Source organism: Muntiacus reevesi, chromosome 3 (genome assembly GCF_963930625.1).
Source record: "Muntiacus reevesi chromosome 3, mMunRee1.1, whole genome shotgun sequence".
NCBI classification, from domain to species: Eukaryota; Metazoa; Chordata; class Mammalia; order Artiodactyla; family Cervidae; genus Muntiacus; species Muntiacus reevesi.
In genome coordinates this window covers 119862158-119889935 of record NC_089251.1, presented here as the reverse complement: position 1 = coordinate 119889935, position 27778 = coordinate 119862158, and the positions used below count along the sequence as shown (strand labels likewise).

Here is a 27778-nt window from a genome sequence, read left to right as displayed (position 1 = left end):
TATGAGTTGTTACAAATGTGTTGTACTAATGTAGGATGTTAATAAAAAGGAAAATTATGGTATGTTATATCTCCATGTTTAGTCGTGTCTGACTTTGCAACTCCGTGGACTGTAGCCCGCACCAGGCTCCTCTATCCATGGGATTATCCCAGGCAAGAATACTGGAGTGGGTTGCCATTTCCTCCTCCAGAGGATCTTCCCGACCCAGGGATTGAACCCGTGTCTCCTGCAGCTCCTGCACTGGGTGGTGAATTCTTTACCACTGAGTCACCTGTGTGGTGTAAATACAAACCCCTTGTAATACCTTCACAACTTTCCCATAAATCAAAACCTTTTCTAAAATTAAAATCTCATTAAAACATACACAGCCACTCTTAGCTAGAGAACAGGCTGTACAAAAACAAGCTTTGGGCATGTTTGGACTGTGGGCCATAGCATACCAACCCCTGCTCTCAATGAGCTACTTTCATTCCTATTTTGTAGCTGAAGACACTGAGCTTGAAGAGTAATTCAAATCTTATCAGAGTTCATTGAACCCTGTTATGACCAATTTCAAAGTCTGTGCCTTTTCTATCTGCAGCATTATAAGACTTTGTTTTCCCAGCTCAAAGCCATTCATGGCTCTTCATGGACTCTAGGAAAATTCTAGACTCCACAGGCTGATCATTCAGATTGTCCACACCAGGCTCTCACTAGACCTCTAAGCCCCTCTCCTCTTCCTTCCCACAATCCCTGACTCAGATCTCTAAAAGAATGACTGGTAAAATAATTCTTGCCCTATGACTCACTGGGTGATTAACATGTATACAGCACAATTTCAAAAGCAGTTTACATTGCTTTAGACTATAAGGATTAAGAGTACCCAAGTCTAAATGACTTAAAACAATAAACACACTTAACTAGATCAGCACTGTCCACTAGAACTTTCTGTGACGATGAACTTGTCCACGATGAGGCTGTCCTACATGGCAATCACTCAGTGCCTACGGCTCCTGAACCCTTGCAATGTGGCTAGTGCAACGGAGAAGCTGAAATTTTTAAATTTTACTTATGTGCTAAGTCGCTTCAGTCATGTCCAACTCTTTGCAATCCCATGAACTATAGCCCGCCAGGCTCCTCTGTCCATGAGATTCTCCAGGCAAGAACACTGGAGTGGGTTGCCATGTCCTTCTGCAGGGAATCTTCCCAACCCAGGGATCTAACCCGCATCTCTTAGCTTTCCTGCACTGGCAAGCACGCTCTATACCACTAGCGCTACCCACAAGTTTAAATGTAGTTAACCATATAAGGTTAGTGACGCTGACAGAGCACCTCAGAACTCTTAGGAGATCTAGTATCAAAAAGACAAGAACTGCAAATGCTGGCAAGGCAACTCTTGTACACTGTTGGTGGGACTGTAAACTGATGCAACTACTATGGAAAACAGTATCAAGCTTCCTCAAGAAATTAAAAGTAGAACATATGATCCAGCAACCCCAAAGGAAACAAAGAAACAGAAAGGAAACATAAACCCAAAGGAAACAAAATCATTATCTTGAAAAGATTACCTGCACTCTCATGTTCATTGCACCATAATTCACAACAGCCAAGTTATGGAAACAACCTGTGTCAATCAATGGATAAATGGATAAAGAAGATGTTTCCTTCCTTTTTCCTTACAAAGGAAGAAAATCTGGTCATTTGTAGCAACACGGATGCACCTGGAAGGCATTAACCTAAGTGAAGCAAGCCAGACAGAGGAAAACAAATGCCTCATATCATTTATATGTGTGACTCAAAAAAATTCAAGCTCCCAGAAAAGTGAGTTTTCTAAGAGAGTAGAAAAGTGGTTGCCATGGACTGGGGGAGGTAGGTTGAGAGGTGGGGTCTGGGAATGGATAGAGATTGGTAAAAGCCTGAACAAAGTTTAAGCCATTAGCTGAATAAGGTCTGAGTACCTAGAGTAAAACATTATGACTATGGTGGTGGCTCAGACGGTAAGGAATCTGCCTGCAGTGCCGGAGACTCAGGTCTGATCCCTGAGTCAGGAAGATCCTCTAAAGAAGGAAATGGCTCCCCACTCCAATATTCTTGCCTGGAGAATCCCCACGAACAGAGAAGCCTGGCGGACTACAGTCCATGAGGTCGCAAAGAGTAGGACACGACTGAGCAACTCACACTTTCATTTTCACTTCACATGGTTGATAACACCATACTGTATAATTGAAATTTGCTAAAAGTAGGAGTTAAACATTCTCTCTCTCGAACACACACACACAAAAGATACAGATGTGTTAAGTAACTATGGGGGAAATCCTTTCATAATGTATACGTATATCAGATCATCATGCTGTACACGAAATATCTTGCAATTGTATTTGTCAATTATACCTCAGTAAAGCTCAGAAAAAATAAAGCCCTATTTTAAACCCTACCCCCAAAAGCTCCACTTCATCACTAAGCACCAGCTCTCTCCTTTATCTTCTGCCATCCTCAGAAATGCACAGCACCCTCTCATGGATGAGGGGAGTTTGCAGTCATTACAAGCCTCTGGTCTTGACAGAAAAGCACCCAAAAGAAGGAAGTAATGGGCAGCAAGAAGTCTGTGCTCCATCTTATCTCTCTTATCAGGGAAGAAAGTCATTTTAGGAAGTTCAATGAGATTTCCTCGAAGGTCCCAGTGACCAACACTGGGCCACATACTCACCCTAAAAGCAAAGGCAACTGGGGTAGTGGATTCCTGGCATCTCCATCCAGGAGACAGAAAGAGGAATAGAGAAATGGCATTTGTGGAGGCATCAACAGGGTCTCCCAGGGTTGTTATCAGTGACGCCTTACAATTTTATAATCACTTCATCTACATCTTAATGACCATAAAGGAGGCTGAGCACCAAAGAACTGAGGCTTCTGAATTGTGGTGCTGCAGAAAACTCTTGCGAGCCCCTTGGACTGCAAGGAGATCAAACCGGTCAACCCTAAAGGAAATCACATTAGAAGGATCGATGCTAAAGCTGAAGATCCAATACTTTGGCCACTCATAACTGACTCATTGGAAAAGACTCTGATGCTGGGAAAGATTGAGGGCAGGAGGAGAAGGGGGTGACAGTGGACAAGACTGTTGGATGGCATCACTGACTCAATGGACATAAGTTTGAGCAGATTCCAGGAGATAGTGAAGGACAGGAAAGCCTGGCATGCTGCCTGCCATCCATGGGTTCGCAAAGAGTCAGACACAACTTAGCAACTGAACAACAACAAATGTACATCTGTCTTATGACTTTTCTGTTTGTCCCAAGAAGTAAACTGTAAAATCCTTTAACTTTATTTTTTTTTTTTTTTTACTTTTTTTTTTTAATTTTTCAGTGGGTTTTGTCATACATTGATATGAATCAGCCATAGAGTTACACGTATTCCCCATCCCGATCCCCCCTCCCACCTCCCTCTCCACCCGACTCCTCTGGGTCCTCCCAGTGCACCAGGCCCGAGCACTTGACTCATGCCTCCCACCTGGGCTGGTGGTCTGTTTCACCACAGATAATATACATGCTGTTCTTTCGAAACATCCCACCCTCACCTTCTCCCACAGAGTCCAAAAGTCTGTTCTGTACTTCTGTGTCTCTTTTTCTGCCCTGCATATAGGGCCATCGTTACCATCTTTCTAAATTCCATATATATGTGTTAGTATGCTGTAATGTTCTTTATCTTTCTGGCTTACTTCACTCTGTATAATGGGCTCCAGTTTCATCTATCTCATTAGAACTGATTCAAATGAATTCTTTTTAACGGCTGATTAATATTCCATGGTGTATATGTACCACAGCTTCCTTATCCATTCATCTGCTGATGGGCATCTAGGTTGCTTCCATGTCCTGGCTATTATAAACAGTGCTGCGATGTACATTGGGGTGCACATGTCTCTTCAGATCTGGATTCCTCAGTGTGTATGCCCAGAAGTGGTATTGCTGGGTCATATGGTAGGTCTATTTCCAGTTTTTTAAGAAATCTCCACACTGTTTTCCATAGTGGCTGTACTAGTTTGCATTCCCACCAACAGTGTAAGAGGGTTCCCTTTTCTCCACACCCTCTCCAGCATTTATTGCTTGTAGACTTTTGGATAGCAGCCATCCTGACTGGCATGTAATGGTACCTCATTGTGGTTTTGATTTGCATTTCTCTGATAATGAGTGATGTGGAGCATCTTTTCATGTGTTTGTTAGCCATCAATCCTTTAACTTTAAAACTATGCCTTAAACTTATTTGCACCTGAAAAGGCTTTCAAGTGTTGTTTTAAACTCCCACCTACAACATTGTTTAGAAATAAAATCAATTCAGGCTCCTTTAGTTCTTGGAGAAAATCACACTGTTCAAAAAATGTTTCATGAAATGAAGAAGCAGAAGCCACTAGCGTAGGGGAAGAGTTGGTGGTCCAAGGCCAGCCGGACGGTACTAAGTAGAGACCTTGGTACAAGTGTCAAAGAAATCAGCTTTCGGAAATTAAATTTAAACCACTTGGAAATGATTTATCTGTGTACGCCATGTCCTTGCAATTCTGAAAAAGCACTAAATGATCTGGAGATAGAACTGGGCCATTTATAGGCGGTGATGCTCTGCTGTGCCAGTCATGTCTGATCCTTTGTGACCCCATGGACCGTAGCCCACCAAGCTCATCTGCCCATGGGATTTTCCAGGCAAGAACACTGGAGGGGGTTGCCATTTCCTTCTCCAGGGGATCCGCCCAACCCGGGGATCAAACCCATTATCTCTTGCATCTCCTGTACTTGCAGGCACATTCTGTACTACTGAACCACCTGGGAATCCCTAGTGGGTGAGGATCCCTATTCTTACAAATAGTTACCCTGTCTTGTGAGAACCCACACATGAGAATAAGGCTAATTCCAGCTCCTCTACATCATGAGACTATCACCAGTTCAACAAGTCCTGGGCAGTAGTTTACTCTTGCTTACTAAATGCTTCTTTCTTCACAAATACAGCAAAGTAAAAAGCTAAACAAGATGGCAGAGTGTTTGATACACTGACAAGAAGGGCACTAATCTTTCTCATAACTCCTCCACCATCCACAATTCACGAGCTGCAGATCACAGACATTAACCTTACTAACCTCCTTTGCGATAAGATTTGTGTCTAAAATGAGAACAAAAGCGACAACAGTTTAATTGTTAAAGTGCTAAATGCTTAATGTGTACTGGAAGTGGGCTAAGTGATTTACATATCTTCTGGCTTTTAATTCTCACAGTGACTCTCACTGCCCTGGAGAAGGATATGGCAATCCACTCCAGTATTCTTGCCTAGGAAATCCCTGGGACAGAGGTATCTGGCAGTCTGTGGGAGTGGAAAGAGCTGGATATGACTTAGCAACTAAACAACAATGACAAATACTCCAATAAAGAAAGAAATTGCTTCATCACTAACTCACCATTAATAAAATACAAAGTTTTTGAAAAAACAAAAGAGTTCATCTTCCCCCGACTCCAAAAAAAAAAAAAAAAAAAAAAACCACAGGATAGGCTCAGAGTCCTGTGTTCAAAGTTGTTAGCAAGTAAAGAGGTGAAGCATGATTCCAATCCACTCTGCTACAAATAAACTGCTGAATAGCAGTGTTTACCTTTCCTTCACCAGGCCCTTCTAAGTGTGATTCTGTACTTGTTTATTAGATGATGGTATGATTCAAAACAAGCTGTGGACTCAGGAGCCAGAATCCTTCTGTGCAGCCCTTGTTACTCACCATCTGCATGATACAGAACAAGTGCTCAGTGAGAGGTATTATTATTGAGTCTTCAAATGAGTAAGTGAAGGTCTTTACCCGGGTTTGGGGTTGGCCGCAGACCATCAGAAGGCAGTCACGTCAGCTTACAACCTGAACAAATGGCTCTGCTAAATTGCTTTAAAAAGACAAATTATCACTGATAAAAGACCATTTAGTTTTCCAAGCAAGTCCTTGAAGGGTATCATACCTAATGAATTTGGTATCATATATTAACAACATATGGAACTTCCCTGGTGACTCAGATGGTAAAGAATCTGCCTGCAATTCAGGAGACCTAGCTTCAATCCCTGGGTCAGGAAGATCCCCTGGAGAAAGGCTTGGCTACTCACTCCAATATTCTTGCCTGGAAAGTTCCGTGGACAGAGGAGCCTAGCAGGCTACAGTTCACAGGGTTGCAGACAGTCAGACACGACTGAACGATGAACACACTATATATGGAATCTAGACAAATGGTACAGACGATCTTATTTGCAGGGCAGGAATAGAGATGCAGACCTAGAGAACGAACTTATGGACACAGTGGGGGAAAGGGAGGGTAGCATTGACAGACAGGCAGTTCTATGTGTGGAACAGAGCTAGTGGGAAGCTGCTTATAGCACAGGGAGCTCAGCTTGCTGCTCTCTGATGACCTAGAGGGGTGGGATGGGGGCGAGGGTGGTGGGAGGGAGGTCCAAGAGGGAGGGGATATTTGTATACTTACAACTGATTCACCTCGATGTACTGCAGAAACCAACATGATAGCATAAAGCAATCATCCTCCAAATAAAAAGTAAAATTTCAAAAAAGTTTAAAAAAAAAAGATTTTGGAAGATTAAGAATTATTTCAGAGACTGTGAGGGAAGCAGTTTCAGATGAAGGTCACGGCAGCACTTGACAACGTCCTTGGGAGTCCACAGGAGATGGGTGGTTTCCAGGCCGTCTCTTGGGGATGAAGGTGTCTGTGCCCGACACAACCGAGTCTGCCCCGGGAGGATGGAAGTAAAATGCCTGCCTGTGTTCCACGGATGCTCAACCAGCCCTGCTCACATTTTGTTCTTACTTCACTTCCAAACACTCAAACTAAAAATATTACCTTATTGCACTGTACCATTTAATAATCAGAGTATGAGTATATCGCTATATCACTTGTAGGATTGGGGACAGATGTTCTAAGGGAAGAGAAAGAAGGGAAGGCATCGTAAATGCTTCTTTTTACCTAAAGCCCTCCCTTGCACCTAATTTCAGGGCTTCTCTAGGTGTCACCAAAAGTTCCCAGGTGAAGATGAAGCAGTTTTTTTGTTTTTTTTTAAAAAGCCCCTGGGACTTCAGTGCCACCTTTAGATGCAAAATGGAATTGAACACAGGGTGACTGTAAGCTGCCTTCCAGTTTTAAGGACCCAGGTGCTGCTTGCTAAGGCGATTTCATTTGACCCCCACAGGAGAGCAGCCTTTGTAAGATGTTTCTTAAAGCTGTAGGTTCTCTGCACATCATGTCCAGAAGCGTTTCTGGATTTCAATGTACCTCAATAGTCATATGTGCTACAGTTCACTGACAAATTCTGATGCAAGAGTTACGATGAGAATTTGTGTTATTTTTTTCACCTTATAAGACAGTAGGGATGGTTCACTGACAGTCAGGAAGTCAGAAGGGCTCCTGAAAGAAACCAGGAATGACTCCAGCAGCCACAAAAATGTACTCCTTGAACTATTTAAAATGTAAAAAAAAAAGAAAAAAATTTAAAAAGTAAGATTTTTTTTGTTTGATGTATATGTATTAGTTGCTCAGTCGTATCCGACTCTTTTTGGATGCTATGAACTATAGCCAGCCAGGCTCCTCTGTCCATGGAGTTCTCCAGGCAAGAATACCGGGGTGGGTTGCCATTCCCTTCTCCAGGGGATCTTCCTGACCCAGGGACTGAACCCGGGGCCTCCTGTATTCCAGGTGGATTCTTTACCATATCAAATCCAAACATTTTCTATAGTTTTAAAAAACAGAGAGAGAGACAAGTGCATCCTTGACTTGATACCATTTATTCAATATTCTTTGAAATTAGCAAGAATCAGAAGAAGCACATATCAATCAAATACAGCCACAAAAATGTCCTGGATATAAATAAAGGTTCACTATGAGATATACTCACTACTGAAGGAATCGGTATGCTCTTACACTTACTACCTCTTAGCAAGGAACAACTCCAACATAAATTTAATTTACTCACAATACAAAAACCTTGACTGGTAGAAGAAAATACAGATTCAATTCGATCGCAATTTGCCTCACTAGACCCTGTCATCATGTATGTTTTCAAGGCCTAGCTTGATGACTGTTATGAAAACGACAGGAAAAAAAACAAACTCAAGAGAATGTTTCCAGTTTCTGCAAGGTTCAGGGAAACAGTGCAGAAATAAGTTACTTACCCATGCACAGAATAAGGCAAAGGCTAATTTCATTCGGGTTAGGAATAGTACATTTAACTAGTTTCTTTTTCACAGAACAAACATTTCAGACTTCTTTTTAAGTTAATGAATATACTGTATTATAGTTCATACTACATGTGTTTCCTAACTCTACTCAAAAAGTCAGCACTCACACGTCAAATACAAACCTGTCCTTGATTAGACTTACTCTGTAACCACTGCTGAAATCAATCTGGTTCATGAGAATATCTACTTTGGAAGGTACACACACTAGTCAAAGCCTACCGTTTAGAGAGCAGAAAGTACATGAAAATGTAGTCTACGGATTTCACAAATTCCATTTTTAAAATATTTTTTTCAAACTAAAAGCTGCAGAAAATTAGTTCTTAAATAGTCTACCGAAAACTTTTGAGCAGCTAACATCTTAAATTTCTTAAGCTTTTCCTTTTCTTAAAAATATTTAAATGAATGTAGTAGCCCATCTTTTGGAAAAATAATCCCCCCAAAAGATTACAAATCTTTTGTTTTAATCAGTGTGACCAAGGGCTTGTCATCAGGGCTGTAATCCTCATAGGCGATGGGGGTCACGTCATACATGGCAGGTCGGGATTTCTTTCCAAACCTGAAATTACACAGAGAGAGGACTCTGGTTAGAGAAATAATGGTTTCTCAAGACCTATTGAAGGTAAATGGTGACAATAACTTACATTCAAGAATCAAATGGAACTATAAAATACTCTAAGATATCCTCTCTAGCAAGTACAGACATTTAAGTCTTCCTGATCTTAATACTGAGTGAGTATAAACATTAGCCTTTGGCGTGGGAGGCAAAAAATGAACTTCACACAAGGTAGAGTCCAAATTAATATTGAAGCTTGTAGGTTAAATCTTGGGAAAGCAGTCAGGCGTGAGGGCTCTTCAATAGCTTTTGAGAAAACGTGTATCGATTGGTCTTTTTCTTCTCAGGCCCAGAGCGGTTTCGAGAGGTGAGTTTATTTTACATCCACTCTGATGCCTAGAATGTGGAATGGCTGGGTGGGCTTTCCTGACAGTGCAGACTGTTCTCTGGGACTTGCAGGAGGGCTGATGAGGGCTCAGAGGCAGCCTGAGGTTCCAAGACCAGGAGAAAGGGAGAGGGAGGAAATGATTTTCAATAATGAGGTGTTGGTCCAGGATCTGTGTGGGCCCCCTATCCCATCCCACCCACCTATCAATCCCCAACCCCCAAGGACACACAGGCCATTGTTTCTTTGAGCACACAGCTATTGTCCCAACAGATTTGTGTGTATCAAACACCCCTTGATGGCAGGTCCGATGTGCAGAAGCCCAAGAGTGTCAAAATCCAATTTCAGGACCTCCCGCTAAACCAGTGTTGAAATGGCGATTATTAAAACAAAGTCAATTCAACTTCTGGGTGGTCTCTCCCGATTCAGGACCTCACCTTCCATAAAGGCCCCTGGAGGGCAATGGGATTTAAACAATCTTCCCCACTAGCCCACCAACCCTCCTCTCTTTTATAAACAACATTTTTTTAACTGTTTCAAGTCCAATGAAGTCTATTAAAAAAGAAATTTTAAAGGAATCTCAAATTTTAAGAGGATTGCCAGGATGGGCCCCCAAGGATTTCTTGGGACTTGTTTACCATGGCTTTAAACCCATCTCTCCACCTTTCCTGTCTCTTCTTTTTATATCTTAGAAAATCTGTCTTCTCACGTACAGAGATGAGAAGTAGAATCAAGTGGGAAGTGAGAAAACATCGCATTCTTCATATGATCGTTTATTTTTAAACACTCATCCATCTTGTAATTCCAGTTCACTCAAGACTTACTGACCTTTAGGAGAGAAAAGGCACAAATATGCTGGATGGGCACTGGGCATTATACAAGGATAGAGAAATGGGGACTTCCTTGGTGCTTCAGTGGCTAAGATTCCATGCTCCCAGTGTGGGTTCAATCCCTGGCTGGGGAACTAGATCCCACACGCTGCCTCTAAGAGTTTGCATGCCACAGTGAAGATCCCGTGTGCCGCAAGGAAGATACAACACAGCCAAATAAATAAATAAATATAAAATAAATATTTTTTAAAAAAGAGTTAAAGCATTTTGCCACTAAGAAACCACAGCTCTTGGAGGCAATATTAAAAAGGCTTCAAGAATTTCATGCCGAAAAGGTTAGCTTCAGTAAAGGTCTGGAGTTGTGTGGGCATAAGTGTGGGTTGGATTCCAGCCTGAGATGTGTTTATCTAAATTGACTGAGGTCTGCACAATCTGAGAACAGGAAAGGAGCAACAAGGTCAAAGCCAATTGGCTCTTAACACTTTCTCTCAAGTCCGAACATTTCAGAGGCTACTTTATGGAGCAAGCATTTTGACAAGATATTTCTCATAAAATAGCTCAATATATCGGTAACAATACACCACTAATGATATTAATCTAATTAATTTTGAAAATCAGGAAAGCCCAGTGTAAAGCTCACTGTATCCAAACATGGCAGCCATGAGACGGTTTCCTGCTGGGACTCCACCAAGAGGGTCAGTGAATTATACGTTGCCTATGAATCAACTGATTGGCCGAGAGGAAACATCCGAGTGACTTAATAGGTTGAATACAGGTTTACAATATTCGTTTTTGTTTTTTATGTGATTCCAGTTTGAAGAATAATCTGTTTCCTCCAAATCTAGAAAGTTCAATGCCTCCATGTTAGGCAACTCATCCACAAGCTATAGTTCAAAGGGCTGTGACCTTAAATCATTGTCATGGAGCTGGATACTGACAAGACAGGGTTGAGGTTGAGTGTTCCGGACCCATTGAGCATGAAGGCAGTTAAGAGCTGCCACGCATCCAATGCAGACAGGCCACGTCAACTGAAGGACAAGGAGGCACCGCTTTGGGTCTACATGGGAAGCTCGGCTGTGTGCATCAGTGCTAATGGGGTCACGAAATATAATGCTGGTACAAGGGTAACCTGGTTAAAGTACGACTAACGCCCCAGCACCACTGGAACTGGATTCCTTGCACTGTGACCTAATGAGCTGCTGAGAAGCCTCCTAATTCCTTAGATGAGACACTGAGGCCTCCACCCAAAGCACAGTGTCTACCATATGGGGGCTAAGATGGCTTATAAAACACAGTAAAGAGAAATAGGACTCTCCTTCCGTCTCCCACACCTATCACAGTGGCGAATGCCAAACAAATGTGCATTCCTAATTGAATTTCCCATGCTAACAGCTTGGCATATTTCCTTTGTGTCTCAGAACTGGGTGGATGTTAAGAAATCAGCTAACACCTATAGAATTCCATTTTAAACTGTCAGACATTAAACCAATGTCAGAGTTTGCCTATGTTATGGCAGGAGTTTTCATGCAATTGTTCTTTTTTAAGAACGATGCACTGTTTTTCCTTATCCTAAAGAGACATGTTAATTATTAAAAAAAAAAAATTTTAAGGTAGAAGCCAAAGAAAATTACAGTGTAGGCCTAGGCTTAGCAAACTATAGTCTGAAAGCCAGTAATAGCCTGCTGCTTATTTTTTAAAATAAAGTTTTATTGGAACACAGTTGTGCTCATTCATAATGCCTCTGGTGCTTTCACAGAACCAAGGCAGAGTTGGTCACAGAGACTAAATGGCCCACAAAGTCTGAGATGTTTTACAGGCCCTTGATGAAGACTATAAGGATCACCCACGGTCCTCTCTCCAGAGGACTTAGCACTGTGTCTGGCCATGTTACCATTGTAGAAGCAGTTGTGCAGCGTGGTATAAAGGTAACTGACACTCAAACATCTCAGCTGGTGACCAGTCCTGTGTACCTTATTTTACTAAAGAAACAAAAGACACCAAAAGCAGTGTCGAAGGAGTCAAAGTATGTACATTCTTCTAGTTCATATTCCCCTGGAAATCAATAGCCAGTCAACACCTTGGAGAAGAGCAGGTGGATGTAGGCTTTAAAAAGGTCACATCGAGGGACTTCTCTGGCCATCCAGTGGCAAAGACTCTGAGCTCTCAATGCAGGGGGCATGGGTTCAATCCCTGGCTAGGGAACTAGATCCTTTGTGTCCCAACTAAAGATGTCACATGTCACAATTAAGACCCAGTACAGCCAAATGGGGCTTCCCAGGTGGTGCTAGTGGTAAAGAACCTGCTTGCCAATGCAGGAGATGTAAGAGACACTGGTTTGATCCTTGGGTTGGGAAGATCCCCTGAAGGAGGGCATGGAAACCACTCCAGTATTCTTGCCTGGAGAATCCCATGGACAGAGGAGCCTGGTACACTACAGTTCAAAGGGTCGCAATGAGTCAGACATGACTGAAGCGATATGCATGCAGCCCAATAAACAAATATTAAAAAAAAAAAAAGGCCCACGTTTGAAGATGCTCTTTGAGAAAGAGCGAGTTTGTCCTTTCCCAGCTCTCTGCTTTGCATCCTATAATCGGTGGTCAGCCTCCGAGTGTGACCTCAGATACAGAACTTGGAGAGTCATGACTTCCCTCCTGCATATCTTTCCAGCCTGAGCATAAGCAAAGCAGCTGAGGAGCAGATGAGTCTTAGGGCAAAGTGGAGTAGGGGGGCATGGCTTCTCAGCCCATCATCGGCACCAACAGACTGACTGCTGAGGTCAGAATCACCAGACACTTCCTGGGGGGGAGGGGAATGTCACCAATGACCCAGACAGTGTTCGTCCTGCCCAGCTGCTGAGCTGCAGTCATTCCGAGCCAATGTCACCTCCAGCATAGTGGCAGGGAGACAGGCCATGAAACAGACACATTAGCTATAGGCTATTGCTCAAAACTAGGAAGTGCAGAATACCAAAAGGCCTCTGTTTTCGTCAGTGCCTTTCCAGGGTTTCCAGGAAAAGGGAGCTAAAGGGCCAACCTGCCAGAGACCCAGGTAGAGCCTCTGGGGAACCAGAGCCTCTGGAGAACTCCAGGCCATAGCTAAATAAATGTTTGGACGAGAATGTTCTCAGATATATGTGGGAAGGCATTGTAATAACGTCAAAGATTTGATCTGCAGTCACTGGTGCATCCACGAGCTTGTTGGTTAGGAATTCAGCAGTAAATATTTTTGATAAAAATCAGTACCAAATAAGAACCAGGTTTGTAAATGCTTTCAAGTTTCTCCTTTCCTTCCAAGAGTATTCAGTTAAATATCTTCCCAGTGGGCTGCACAAGCAGGAAGCCCAGAAGAATTGATCTTAACTTATTCCAGGGCTGAGATAGAATACTCTTCCTCTAGGATGCAAAAGGACCTTAGCCAGAGATTCCTTTCAGGGGAGGGGTCGGGGAGGGAATCTGATATCCTTGGGTCTCCCAATACATCCCCATATAGAACCATGGATTCTGTTCTCTCCGGGTGAGCTAAATGCTTCTGGGAAGAATTCTGAGTCATAAAAGACTTTTTCTAGTCTCTTCTTTTAGGACTTCCCAGGTGGCAAAGAACACACCTGCCAACACAGGAGACACAAGAGATGTGCATTCAATCCCTGGGTCAGGAGGATCCCCTGGAGACGAAATGGCTACCCACTCCAGTATTCTTGCCTGGAAAATTCCAAGGACAGAGGAGCCTGGCAGACTACAGTCCATAGGGCCACAAAGAGTTGGATAAGACCGAGCAACTGAGCACAGTATCCATAGCCTCTTCTTTTTACATCTCATCCAACAATTTCAAGATACTCCAAATACTCCTGCAGGCTGGTACCACTGACTAAGCTGGTGCCCTGGGAAGAATCTATTTCAGACAGATCAAGACATCCTGTGCCAACCCCTCACCAAGAATCATCCATTCATTTCAGACCTTACATTTTCGTGAGGTCTACCACATGCCAGGACCCACTGGACATACAGTAATAAATCCCATTGCCCTTTGTGCAACAGGAAAGATTAACTAAACAAGAAGAGATCTGCAGGGATTCATGTCAGGGTTTCCCGGAAGCTGTGTGGCTGAGTTGATTCTAAAATGGGGTCCATGGCAAAGGCTGATCTGTGGAGCCTGCTGTGGAGGAGGACTGAATCCTCCTTTCTCTCTCAAAGTTACAGAAACGGGGATAGTGCTGCTCCTACAAAGAAGTTGCCTTTGGCTTTGGAACAGATGCTCTAAGTCCCCCAACTTCTCTCTTCCACCGGCTCTTTCCCTGGAACCCAGGTTCTGGGTTTTGTTTCCATTGTACTGATCCTAAGACCTGAGCCCTGGGTTTGGAGGTTTCCTTTTGAAGAAGGCTACCTTTCTGACTCCAGGAGTTGGTGATGGACAGAGAGGCCTGGCGTGCTGCAGTTCATGGGGTCGCAAAGAGCCGGACACGACTGAGCAACTGAACTGCACTGAACTGAACCTTCTGACCCTCTGAACTTCTGTTCCATTCAGACAGAATTTGGATCTGCTTGTTCCTCGAACAATATCGGTCACAACATCCCAACAATGATAATACAGGTAATAGATGCCTGGAGGTCCAATCTTAAGACATCGAACTCAGCCCTCTTTCTGCTATAGCACACTGACTTTCTGATTCAGGTGCTTTAGATTGTTCTACCAATTAAAGGAAAAGATGGTGTTTTTAACATTCAATATCACTATCATTTTGATAGTAAATATTCCTGACCAAAATCAACAAAATTAGATTAGTTGATTTTTTCCCATGTTGTAATACACTGGAGAAGTAAATGTGGCATTATCTGTTTATACAATCCTTTACTATTTATAATTTGATTGTCATAACTCTTTAAGGAGGTAGTTCTCCCTTCCTACAGTTGAAGGAACTGTATTTGTGGAAGGTTGAATCATCTACCTAAACTATAATCAAGTAATGGAGCAGTTGGGTTTAATGTCAGATGTCTGACAGTGTGTGACTATTTCCATACCACACTAACTCCTGTCTCTCCAGGAATCTTTCCCCAGGAGAAGACACTATTTTATACAATATGAACTCTAACAACAGAATGACTGCTGCGTGACTTTATTTAACTAAATCAGATGTGATCATTTATAGTCACACTGCTTGAAGAACAACACAGCTAAACACATTTCAAAAAGAAACCATCAAAACCTGTTTCATACATGGTAATGAAGAGTCAAGTGTTTATAGCAGAGATAAACACAAATTAAACAAATGAATGTATTCAATGAAAACAGAAAGTTAGCAGCAAATTAAAGGGGTTTGTTTATAAAGCAGTCTAATTATCTGGTCCCCCAATACTACCTTGAATCTAGCTTTTTCTTTGACATCCCCCGTGCAGATGTGAAGTCCTGGGCATAATATAACCCTGGTTCCCAGCGTGCTGCCTCCCGCCACTCACCTGGCATGCCGGATGGAGGCGATGGCGTTGCTGAACTCGCTGTCGATGCTGCGACAGTTGTAGAACTCCTCGTAAGCCGGCCGGGCAGAGCCCTGGTACTCAATGCGGCTGATGCGGCAAATCCCCACAATCAAGATGATGAGCATCAGGATGAAGGCGACGCAGAGGGCGCCGATGATGATGTAGAGAGAGTGCCGAGGCATGTTGGTTAGACTCTCTGCCATGTGCCCGGACTTCCATTGGAGGTCTGAAGGCAAGAACAAGCAAACGTCTGGATAACAGCTGGGTCCTTTTGAAGGGAAAGGACTTCCCCGTCCCCATACCAGGAACATAAAATATAAGAGCTATCCAAATTGCAAAGGATTATTTTCTATGGATAATCCAGATGACAATCCACTCTGGTATTCTTGCCTGGGAAACCCCATGGACAGAGGAGCCTGGTGGGCTACAGGATATATATTAATATCCTTAATATATAAAGACCTCTTACAAATCCTTAAGAAAAACCAGGAACATGCCATAGAAAAATGGGTAAAGAATATACAAAGGAATTCACCAACTGCTTGGCTTCATAATTTTTTTTAACTATGCAAGTCCTATATCAGTTCCCAAATATTATTTTTAAATTTTGATAACCACAGTAGACAAGGGTGCAGAAATAGGGACTGTGTGAACTGATACACAACCTCTGTGTGGACAACATGGAGTATCCTTTGACACAGAAATTCCAGTTTTCAGAAATTTTGCTGAGAAAATGGTCTTAAAAATGTATAAAAGCCCCATGTACAAACATGCTCATCTCAGAAGCACAGTTTTCAAATGTCAGATCATCAGCTATCACACATCTAGAAAATAAGTTCAGGAAATAAGCACAGACCAAGATGTATTCCCTGCTCAATGTTAATATATGTACATATTTTACCTTCTTTGCTTTAAATGTTTATGTTTTTTTTAAAAAAAAATGAAATGTTACCAATAAAATCTAGTGTAACTGCTGAAACTCCAAAAACATTATCATCTTAGTGATTTAAAAAAATTTTTGAATGAGGCCTGAAACTTCTAATCCAATTCTGAGTATATAAAAAAAATACCATGCTGTTAAAAAAAAAACAGGAAATTAACAAATGATACAGTATTATTAACTAATATATAGATTTTGTTCAAATTTCAAAAAATTTATGCTAGTGTCCATTATTTGTTTTCATCTCTTATTCAAGACTCCATGTTGCATTTAATTCCACTGAGCAACTTCAGCTGCATGAAACAAATTCTGGTAAATTCTCTTTTCATTTTTACTTTATTACAAATATTTTCTAATTTTCCTTGTGATGACTTCTTAGATACACCCAACATTTAAAAGTGGACATTTAATTTACAAATACATGGGATTCTATTTAAAGCATCTTTAATATTAATTTCTCATTTTTATACTAATTTTTCATTTAAATGTTTTCTTCTCTGCAATCACCCTCTGTGCTTTTTTTCAGTCTAACTTTATTGAGGCTTTCAATGGCTAAGTAGAAGATCTCTACATCACACTGCACTTAAAAATATGTGGGTTATTTTCAAATATCTTTTGATACTGATTTCTAACATAAATCCACAGTGATAAGAGACTCTGGATGATTTCAATACCTTTAGACCATGACATTTCTGCACCTTGTGTTATCCCTGGGAATGCTTTAGTGTCTTCTAGTTTATAGTCTAAGGCTTCCCAGGTGGCGCTAGTGGTAAAGAACCTGCCTGCCAATGGAGGAGATGTAATAGACCCAGGTTTGATCTCTGGGTTGGAAAGATCCCCTGGAAGAAGAAATGGCAACCTACTCCAGTATCCTTGCCTGGAGAATCCCACGGACAGAGAAGCCTGGCAGGGTACAGCCCCTAGGGTCGCAGAGAGTTGGACACGACTGAAGTTGACTTCACACATACGCACACACACAGTTTACAGTCTATGGGAACCTGAATAGAATTTGTATCCTACCGTTGTATGCAAACTGTATAAATCTTAATTAGGTTGAATTGGTTCACAGTGCTTTGCAGGTCTACTATGTTCTTCTACTTCTCTGTATAGTTATTCTATTAATTCTGAGAGTTTGATATTGAAATTCCAACTAAAAATCTTAATTTATCTACTTAAAAAAATAACTGTAATATATAGTGGAACTATATATAACCTTGTCCTGTATTTTCCAACTCTCCTGTATATGTGTTATCATACTTTCCTAACTTAAAAAAAATAAAAAATTTAAAAAGATATTACAGATATAGCTAGAGTTCCTCAACCCCACATTCTCTCTCCACCCCACCAACACAATTCATAAACATGGAAAAATAGGAAACAACCGAAATATTCAACTCTTAGTGAGATGATTTTACTGCTGTTGTTTAGTCACCAAGTCGTGTCTCACTCTTTGTGATCCCATGAACTGTAGCCCATCAGCCTCCTTTGTCCAGGGGATTTCCCAGGCAAAAATACGGGAGAGGGTTGCCATTTTCTTCTCCAAGGGATCTTCCTGACCCAGGGATCGAACCCACATCTCCTGCACTGCAGATGGATTTTTACTGCTGAGCCACCAGAGAAGCCCTCGTGAGATGGAGAGCCACTTATCAAGTAGCAAAAGGATAAAAAAAGATTACCAAACAGAACCTAGTGGTATACTACAATCACATATGAGCTTCCAAAAGTGAAGTCGCTCAGTTGTGTCCAACTCTCTGCAACCCCATGGACTGTAGCCTACCAGGCTCCTCTGTCCATGGAATTTTCCAGGCAAGAATACTGGAGTGGGTTGCCACTTCCTTCTCCAGGAGATCTTCCCGACCCAGAAATTGAACCAGAGTCTCCCGCATTATAGGCAGACGCTTTACCATCTGAGTGACCAGGGAAGTTTCAGATGAGCTTCCAACGTCTATCTATATACTGAAAAGCTCGGGATGGAGCAATGATAATGATAAACCTGTTATTTTCTTACTACACTAAGCTTTTTGAAAACATCTCATTTGATCAGCACAACCACCAGAAAATATATCGGTCTTTCTCCGCCTTTCTATAGACAAAGCTTAGAAACCGACACCACTTCCTGGGTGAGAGTGCTGACTGTAACTCCAGGTCCAACTTCTCAGGCTCTGCCTCACACAGCAGGGTGCTAACAACGGTGATCTCTGAAAAGCATGATTACACGTGATTTTTACCTCCTTTATATGCCTCAGTCTTCTTCAGCTTTTTTTTAAAAAAGAATATAGTCTCTTTATAATAAAAAATAAGTAATAAGTCATTTGAAGAAAACACCCATGAGATTATCTTCTTGCATAACTAGTGGATGGCGTGTGAGCTTTGGGATCACACTAACCTTGCTTTCATTGCAGTTGCAGTATTTTTGAAAATTTTTACTTATTTATTATTTTTGGTTGCACTGGATCTTTATTGCTGGATGTGGGCTTTCTCTAGTTGCAATGAACGGGGACTACTCTCTAGTTGCCTTGCAAGGGTTTCTAATTAGAGGGCTTTTCATTACAGTGGCTTCTCTTGCTGCAGAGCATGGGTTCAAGGGTGTGCTCGCTTCAATAGTTGTGACATGCAGGCCCTAGAGCTGCAGCTGGGTAGTTGTGGCTCACGTGCTTATTAATTGCTCTGAGGCACGTGGGATCTTCGCAGACTAGGGATTGAACCCATGTCTCCGGCATTGGCATGTGGATTCTTAACCACTGGACCACCAGGAAAAGTCCCCACCTGCAACACTAGCTTGACCTCCCTGAACATCAGTTTCTTCATTTATAAGACAACAGTTATAACATATACCCTATGGACATGTTGGGAGCACAAGTTAGAAAACATATAAAGAAGAGAAGTCCACTGCCGGGCACGTGATGGGTGGTGGTGGCCCCGGTGGTGGTGGACAAAGGAAGGGTACAGAGGAGGAGGATGGTGTCCTCAGGGCACACTCTGAGCTGAAGATTACTGAGCACTGCCCTATGCCCACTCAAAAACACCAACCTGGACGGGTAAGAAAAAAGTAGATGGATGGGACATAGTCTCAGTGTCTGGTACAGGTCAAGAGTGTCAAATTACGTCCTGTTTACAGACCTGCAAACAAATGGAATGATCCAGATACCGTGATCAGGATTTGAAAGGAAGTCACGAAGGTGAAAAGGGGCTAGGTTAAGACCAAACAGAAGCTAAACTTCCATGGGAAAATGGTCGTCTTCTCTACTTGACCCACTCTACCACCTCCACCACCTCTCCAGGCCATCAATTCCACATTAGGACTCTGGGTGCCTGGAAATGAGATTCAAGGTATGGGTGAAAATAGGGCTGTTTTCCTGTGAATGGCAACCCCCTCTAGTATTCTTGCTTGGAAAATCCCATGGACAGAGGAGCCTGTCAGGCTACAGTCCATGGGGTCACAAAGAGTTGGACACAACTGAGCAACTTCACTTTACACTTTACTTCCTGTGAAATCCTCAGGCCTCTTTCCACTGTTCTCTTTTAGGTGAAAGTACTTGGGACCTCTGAATCCTCATACTCTCATCCCAGGGACATCTTCAGGGACACTGGAGTCTCAGAATCAGCTATTCTTTCCCTTGAAAAGTTACAGCCTTCAGAAGAGCACAAGTAAACAGTCAAACAAGGATCCGAGTGTGCAGACCATTTTCCAAGAAGCCTAATGGGAAACTGACCCATGCCCTGAGCCTGCATGGTTCCTGAGAGCTTGAGAAGACTGGGGCAAATGAAGTGACTTATGAGTTTGTGTCCAGATTGTCTGGCTCCTGAGTTTTTCACCACGGCCCTTGAAGACTGGTTTTGCCATTTGAGTCTGCCTGCCCCAAGCTCACACAGCCCGTGGAGCAAGAAGACTGCCCGTTCAGCAAGAAGACTGCCCGTTCGTGCATTCACCGTGCTGTGTGAGCCAACTCACACACAGGCAGACAGAAAAGGACATAAATCACTGTGAAGAAACGCTCGCAATGGAAGAGAGGAGGTGTTTTGTGAAACCAAGACTCGAGCCCGACTGGCAGCCGTTTCATTTGGCAATACCTGGTGCACATGGAGAGAGACAAGTCATCGTTCTGGCTGAAAAGGAACATGACTCACTTGATTTCCAAGTATTTCAACATTCTCTGAAAAATTCAGTTGTAGGCTGGAGTCCAGGGCTCATGGAGTGTGCTATAACACTCACTGAGCATCATCACAAGGGCATCCAATACTGTTTCTACTCCAGCTTGGTGGAGCGCTCAGATCTGATTGCTATGGCTGCCACGGGAATTCTTGATGCACACCTTCATGAAAATAGCTTCCACATCACACTGATGGCATACACACAGCCAGTGCACAATTGCACAGGGCCACTCTCGCAGAAAAACAAACAACTGTGCTAGGTTATGTGCTGGGCTCACTGCCCCAGGCCTGATGAGCTGTCTAAACCGTTTGTATTTCTGACCATCTGTTCTATTTCCCCAAACTCTGAATTCCAAGCTGTTTAGACTTTTGAAAAAAACTTCTCCAGATTTCTCCTGAAACCTCTGTTTCTCCCCCTCAGCCCTTTCTCCTTGCTCTTTCCACCTTAAACTGTCATCTAAAACTTGTCTGATAAGTGAATATGGCTGCTTTGCACAGTAATCGGGTTGGTAGCCGGGCTGGATCTGAATAAATCCAACATTTGGTCTGCAAGGCAGAGGATATATCAGTAGCAGGTGGCTGCAGCTGCCACTCCCAGATCGCTGCACCACATCCCAGGAGTCCGACGGCAGGAATCATTTACTGTGTCGGCTACTGCAGAGATCAGGGAAGATCCATGCACCAGAACACACTGGACGGCATGACCTCACCAGCCCGGGCAGGTACATGACCAGGAACGCACACACAAGCTATTCAGGGAAACTGTCACACTCCTGGGTCTCAGGGAGCATCTGCATTTCAGCACAAACTCAATTTGCTTGAGGTTTGTTATTTTCTCAAGAGCTGTTGCCTTTAAGATTTCAATGGGTCCTAAAATAGGAGCTACATTGGGGCTGGACTCAGAGCCTCTGCTCAAGGTAAAAACACAGTCAGCCACCATGCTGACCCACTGACCATCTCTCCTCCACCAAAAAGAGACCTTTATTGATTGGTAAATTTAATTCTAAAATATATCTCCTAAAAAAATTAATAAAATACAATAAAATATATCTCCTGTATCTGTGTTTCTTTTACTTACCTAGGTGAACCTAGTCAGATTATTTAATTTGTCCACCTCTGTATTTAAAACCCCTTCATGGATCACAGCCTTGTCATGGCGAAGAGGCTTGTCTAACTCAATGAAGCTATGAGCCATGCCGTGCAGGGTCACTCAAGACAGATGGGCCACAGTGAAGAGTTCTAACAAAACGTGGTCCACTGGAGGAGGGAATGGCAAACCACTCCACTATTCCTGCCGCAAGAACTCCATGAACAGTATGAAAAGACAAAACGATATGACACCAGAAAATGAGCCCCCCAGGTTGGAAGGTGTCCAATATGCTACTGGGGGAGAGGGGAGGGCAATTACTAATAGCTCCAGAAGGAATGAAGAGGCTGGGCCAAAATGGAAACAATGCTCAATTGTGGATGCATCTGGTGGTGAAATTAAAGTCCGACATTGTAAAGAACAATACTGCATGGGAACCAGGAATGTGAGGTCCATGAATCAAGGTAAATTGTATGTGGTCAAGAAGGAGATGCCCTGGAGAACAAAACGGCAGCCCACTCCAGTATTCTGGCCTGGAGAATCCCACAAACAGAGGAGTGTGGTAGGCTGCAGTCCATGGGGTAGCAAAGAGTCAGACACGACTGAGCGACGAATCACAAGAAGGAGATGGTAAGAGTGAACATCGACATCTTAGGAAAACAATGAACTAAAATGGACTAGAATGGGTGAATTTAATTCAGATAACCATTATATCTACTACTGTGGGCAAGAATCCCTTAGAAGAAATGCCGTAGCCCTCACAGTCAATAAAAGAGTCCGAAAAGCAGTACTTGGGTACAATCTCAAAATAAACAGAATGATCTTGGTTACTTCTCAAAGCAAAGTATTCAACATTACAATAATCCAACTCTATGCCCCAATCATACTTTAAAAAAGTTTGAAAGGGAGTAAAATTGTGTTTTAGGTAGATATCACTTAGATAACTAGAGAATTTTGGAACCACCTATTGCCTAGAATAACTGTGAGGAGGAATTTCAATTTCTTTATGTTTTCTGTAGCTAAAAGTTAGCTTGACAACCAAAGCAGTCAATGAGACTGGGAAAAGTGAACACCCTTGCTAACCTTCAGAAGAGGCAGGAGGGGAGGGAACAGAAGGCAGCGCTCGAATCCCTCAGTGATCCCATTACTGAAGAATTATCAGTAAGCAACTGCTATGTACTGTGTATCGACTGAGGCTGAAGCTCCCATACTTTAGCCACCTAATGCAAAGACCCAGCTCATTGGAAGAGACCCTGATGCTGGGAAGGATTGAGGGCAAGAGGAGAAGGGGCAGGCAGACAATGAGATAGTTAAACATTATCACTGACTCAATGGTCATGAGTTTGAGCAAACTCCGGGAGATGGTGAAGGACAGGAAAGCCTGGCGTGATGCAATCCATGGGGTCACAAAGAGTTGGACGTGACTTAAAGACTGAACAACAACATCATGTACTATGTCCTAAGCCTCACACTGGATGCCTGGGATGAGGAGCAAGGGAAAACTTAGAGAATAGTGTGCACATGGGTCCCCTAGTCTTTTCAGAGATGTGGAAGTGCAAGCAAGCTAAGCCCTGAGGGACCAAGGCGACAGTGCCTCGGGAGGAGACAAAAGCTGTGCCATCTAACTGGGGAATGAGGAGAGCTTTCACGATGGGGTCCACAGCAAGCAGGGCTCTAAGGAGGAGCACATATTAGCCAGGGATGGAGGGAGAGAAGGGGAGGCTGACCCAGGCAAAGACCTGGGAGGTGTGGCGAGCAGAGTGAGGGGTTGGAAGGGGGATAGGGTGGCTGCTTGCCCCCGGGTAGCGAGCCGGAGAGTGGCCGAGTGAGGAGGGGGCAGCTCCCCTCAGTGCAGGGGCAGGCCTGCAGCCCCCAACAGGCAACAGCATGGCCTTCGGTCTTTAGTCATCAATGTACTTTAATAGCAGCTTGGCGTGGAAACCATGGTGGGAAGGAGGGTCTGAGGGTTCAGATTTGCATCTTTGAAAAGATGCCCCTGCCATTTACAACCACGAAGATGAACTGGAGGACATTCTGCTGAGGGAAACAGACCAGACACGGAAAGATAAATACTGATGATGTCAGTTACATGGGCAACATAAAGGAAAAAAAAAACCCACAGTGGAATGGTAGTTACTAGAGGCTGGAGTGGGGGATGGGTGATGGAAGGAAGGAAGGAAGGAACAAAAAAAGGGAGAAAGGAAGAAAACAAGAAGGAAGGTAGGTAGTTGACTGCCAGGGGCTAGGGGAGGAAGTATGGGAAGTTACTGTTTTGCAAGATGAAAAGAGTTCTGAAGAAAGATGATGGTGATGGTTGCAAACCACATCTAGCCACAATTGCTCCCCAGAGGTCAGTGGTGTTCAGAGTATTTAATAAAGTAATTATGGATTAAGTGGGATTTGCAAATCAACCTCAGACCCCAACACCATTGCTGCCAAGAGGAGAAGTTTTATTTGCAAAGAGTCAATTTATAAATAAGTGCTCGTGAAAAATTCAAGGACCCCTTCATTTGACTAGTCCATTTTTGAGAATTTATCCTACTGATATTCTGATATTCTCACACAAGTAAGTGCATATATAAGAATTTTCACTCTACTATTCTTTTTAATACCGAAAACCTGCAAATAAGTTATTTGTTGATCAACAGGGGTCTTATTAAATAAATTTTAGAGCATTTAAGAAATTTAAGCACTGTGTGATGTTAAAAATTGAGGAAGATCTGTACTAAGTCAACATGGAGAAGCATTCAAGATATATTAAGGATAAATGCAAGATGCCGACAGTGTGGATGAAAGTGACAGTGTTAGCTGCTCAGTCGTGTCTGACTCTCTGCAACCCAATGGACTGTAGCCCACCACGCTCCCCTGTCCATGGAATTCTCCAGGCAAGAAGACTGGAGTGGGTTGTCACTTCCTTCTCCAGGGGAACTTTCTGACCAAGGGATTGAACCCAGGTCTCCTGCATTTCAGGCATATTCTTTACCATCTGAGCTACCATAAAATGGGATTTATATAGTGACTAAAATCATCTGAAAGAATCCATAATAAATGGGTAACACTTATTACCTTTGGGGAGTGAAGTGAGGGGTGTATTGATGGGGAGGAAGATTAATTCATTTTATTTTGACTTCTTATTGAAGTATGGTTGATTTTCAATGTTGCGCTAGTTCTAGGTGTACAGACCATTAACAGGCTCCTCTGTCCATGGGATTTCCCAGGCAAGAATACTGGAGGGGATTGTCATTTCCTTCACTGGGGGATCTTCACAACCCAGGGATTGAACCCACATCTCCTCCATTGGCAGGTAGATTCTTCAGCCACTAGGGAAGTCTATATATTGTAGTGTATATATGTTAATTCTAAATCAGTTTTTTTTTTTTTTTTAAGAATCCTAGTTTATACAAAAATGGGAACCAAAGAACTGAATCTATTTGTACAATAAAGACTGCTCATCTCACTGTTTGATGGGTTTCTTCAACCATTGCTAAATTCCATGCATTTGGGGAAGAGGAAGCCCCAGACAGCCAACCTTGCTCCTTGCCTGGGCTCCTGGAGCTGCCTGAGTGAAGTCTTATAGAGCAACTGCCATCACATGTGAGGATCGACCCTTGGATAATAAGAGCCTGAAGGCAAGGGCTGCTTCCTTAACCTTTATATTCTGGGCACTATGCATGACTGAACACAAACCACAATGCTTGACACCTGACAATAGGAGGCCCTGGATTATTCACTGAAAGCACGCATCCAAGATATCCCGTTCCCCTACTTCTCAACCACAGAATGTTATTAATTCAGTGGCTTAATAATAGATTCAACTGTTCAATATACGTTGTTGTTGTTGTTCAGTCACTAAGTTGTGTCCAACTCTTTGCGATCCCATGGACTGCAGCCCTCCAAGCTTCTCTGTTCTTCACTATCTCCTGGAGTTTACTCAAATTCATTTCCATTGAGTTGGTGATGCTGTCCAACCATCTCATCCTCTGCTGCCTTCTCCTTTTGCCTTCAACCCCTCCCAGAATCAGGGTCTTTTCCAACGAGTTGGATCTTTGCATCAAGTGGCCAAAGTATTGGAACTTCAGCTTTAGCATCAGTCCTTCCAATGAATATTCAGGGTTGATTTCCTTTAGGATTGACTCAGTGTATAGAACTGGCTGATTCTCAATCAGCAGGACTGTCTGTAACTCTAGCAGAACCATTATTCTCCTTCTAAGCATTCCTGTTGAGATTTACCAACCTGACCTTGTATCTTTCAGGCACCCTCCTCCCGGTTTCCAGCCAATTCAGAAAAATCACAGATGTTCCAGGTTAGAAAGAAACTCAGAGACCATGGGTCCCATGGCTCACAGAGAACTACAGAACTCATATAATCTCTGCCCACTCGTGGCCCAAACTTTCCTTTCATTCCTGGCCCTTAGATCTGTTCTTTTGACTCAGGTCCATTTATCTTGGCACTGGTCACCAGCTCCACCTGTGTGTCATGACGAATCTTACACATTCATTCTCCCTTCTTACAGTCAGGTCATGGATGGAAGCAACCCATACTGGGACCCGACAGAGCCTTATTTGTGATAACATTTATTTTTAACACCTTTGACTGAATGGAGAGGTGCAAGTGAGATCATCGAATGGAAAGTGCTATTCTGGGAGAATGGGGAAGCCAGTGTGTACTGGGATGTGCCCAACACATCCACACACTCAGAGTGGCCTCTGCCCTGGGCATATATCCTCTAAAAACGTGATTGTCAAAGGCAAGTCCTCACCAGGTGGCTCAAGGTATAAGAGCTACAGTAGCATAGAAAGAAAGAGAAAAGGCAACTAGCATCTATTTAGTGTCTACTGCTGCAGAGCAGAGATCTGCACAAAGGATCCTTAATCTTAATCCTCCCAGCAACTTTTCTATCACCATTTTACAAGTGAGAAAGATGAGGCTGAGATATAATTATTTGTCCAGATCACAGAGCTAGAATATGATGTCACTAGAACATGAGATCACCTTTCATCCTGATCATTCCATCCATGTTTATCTTTTGCCTATAATATCATCACCAGAAAGAAGCAAAATTTAGATTTTTTTTTAAAAATAATGATATGATTATACTTCAAAACTTCTCAAGGGTATCCTTTGTGTTTCTGAGTTCTTATCCATACCTTCCTCTCCTATATATTTATTTTCACAACTAGAAATTTTAAATTATACATAGATCTGCCATGAGGCATGAAATTTGTCATTTCACAGAATTACCAAATTTTAGAATGAAAATGGGCCCCACTTTCATAAGTACTCTGAATAAGTACTTATGTACTTATCAGTAATGAATAAGTACTCCGAGGCTCAGCACAACTAACACAAGAAGTGCCAGCGCCAGGGCAAGAACCAAGGGCCTGTTGGCCCAAATCTGGGATCCTTTCCTTCAGTAGATCTCACCAGACAGGACTTAATCATCCCTGACCTACTTTAGTCTTAATATCCTTCACTGAATCGTAGTCCTTAGCATTTGTACCACTGGAATCTCTCCTTCCCTTTCTTCAACAACAGAAAGTTTCTCACCTATTGTGACCAAGGATCCCTAAGACCATTCTGTATATGGGTATTCGAAAAGATTGAGGATGAGTATTTGAAAAGATTGATGGGGGAGTCCTAAAAAGAATTCATTTCTTCCTCTGTCAAGCCCCGAGCCAAGATGAGAAACAAAGAATGAGTAGATAGGAATGCAAATACTTTTACCGGTCAAGTTGATGCTGAAGCATATGGTCCATATTTGTAGATAAAAAGGTTTCCGGATGCTGACCACACCCCACTTCAGACACACACTAAGAATTAGCAGACAAGCCCGTGCTGGACCACCAGTGAGGGGTCTGTTCTTGAAACACTGCAACCTGGAGGAGAAGCGGCAGCAGGCAGGCCAGCCTGGGAGCGAGACTGACAGACAGGTCTACATAGCTGCCTCTTTCCAAACTCACATAGCAGAGTCTCTGCCTGATGAAGAAGAGGCGAGAAGGCCCCGGAGAAACATGCAAACTCAACTGCCCTGCTTAATTTAAATGAGAAGAAAAACACCATTCAAAGTTGAGTTTTTAGCAATTGATAAAACAACAACCCAATTCCAGTGCAGTTCTCATTTTCACCTCCATC

General features: G+C 42.8%; 1 protein-coding gene across 1 annotated transcript in view; it reads right to left on the bottom strand.

Moving 5' to 3' along the window:
* Nucleotides 1-8671: 8671 nt before the first annotated feature.
* Nucleotides 8672-27778, bottom strand: part of DNER (delta/notch like EGF repeat containing) — a 384143-nt gene continuing 365036 nt past the window's right edge. Inside the window, exons 14-15 of the mRNA XM_065928909.1 lie at nucleotides 15446-15692; nucleotides 8672-8783 (exon numbers count right to left, since the gene is read on the bottom strand). Of these exons, the coding sequence (XP_065784981.1) occupies nucleotides 8672-8783; nucleotides 15446-15692 (359 nt within the window). The remainder of the gene's footprint in view (nucleotides 8784-15445; nucleotides 15693-27778) is intronic.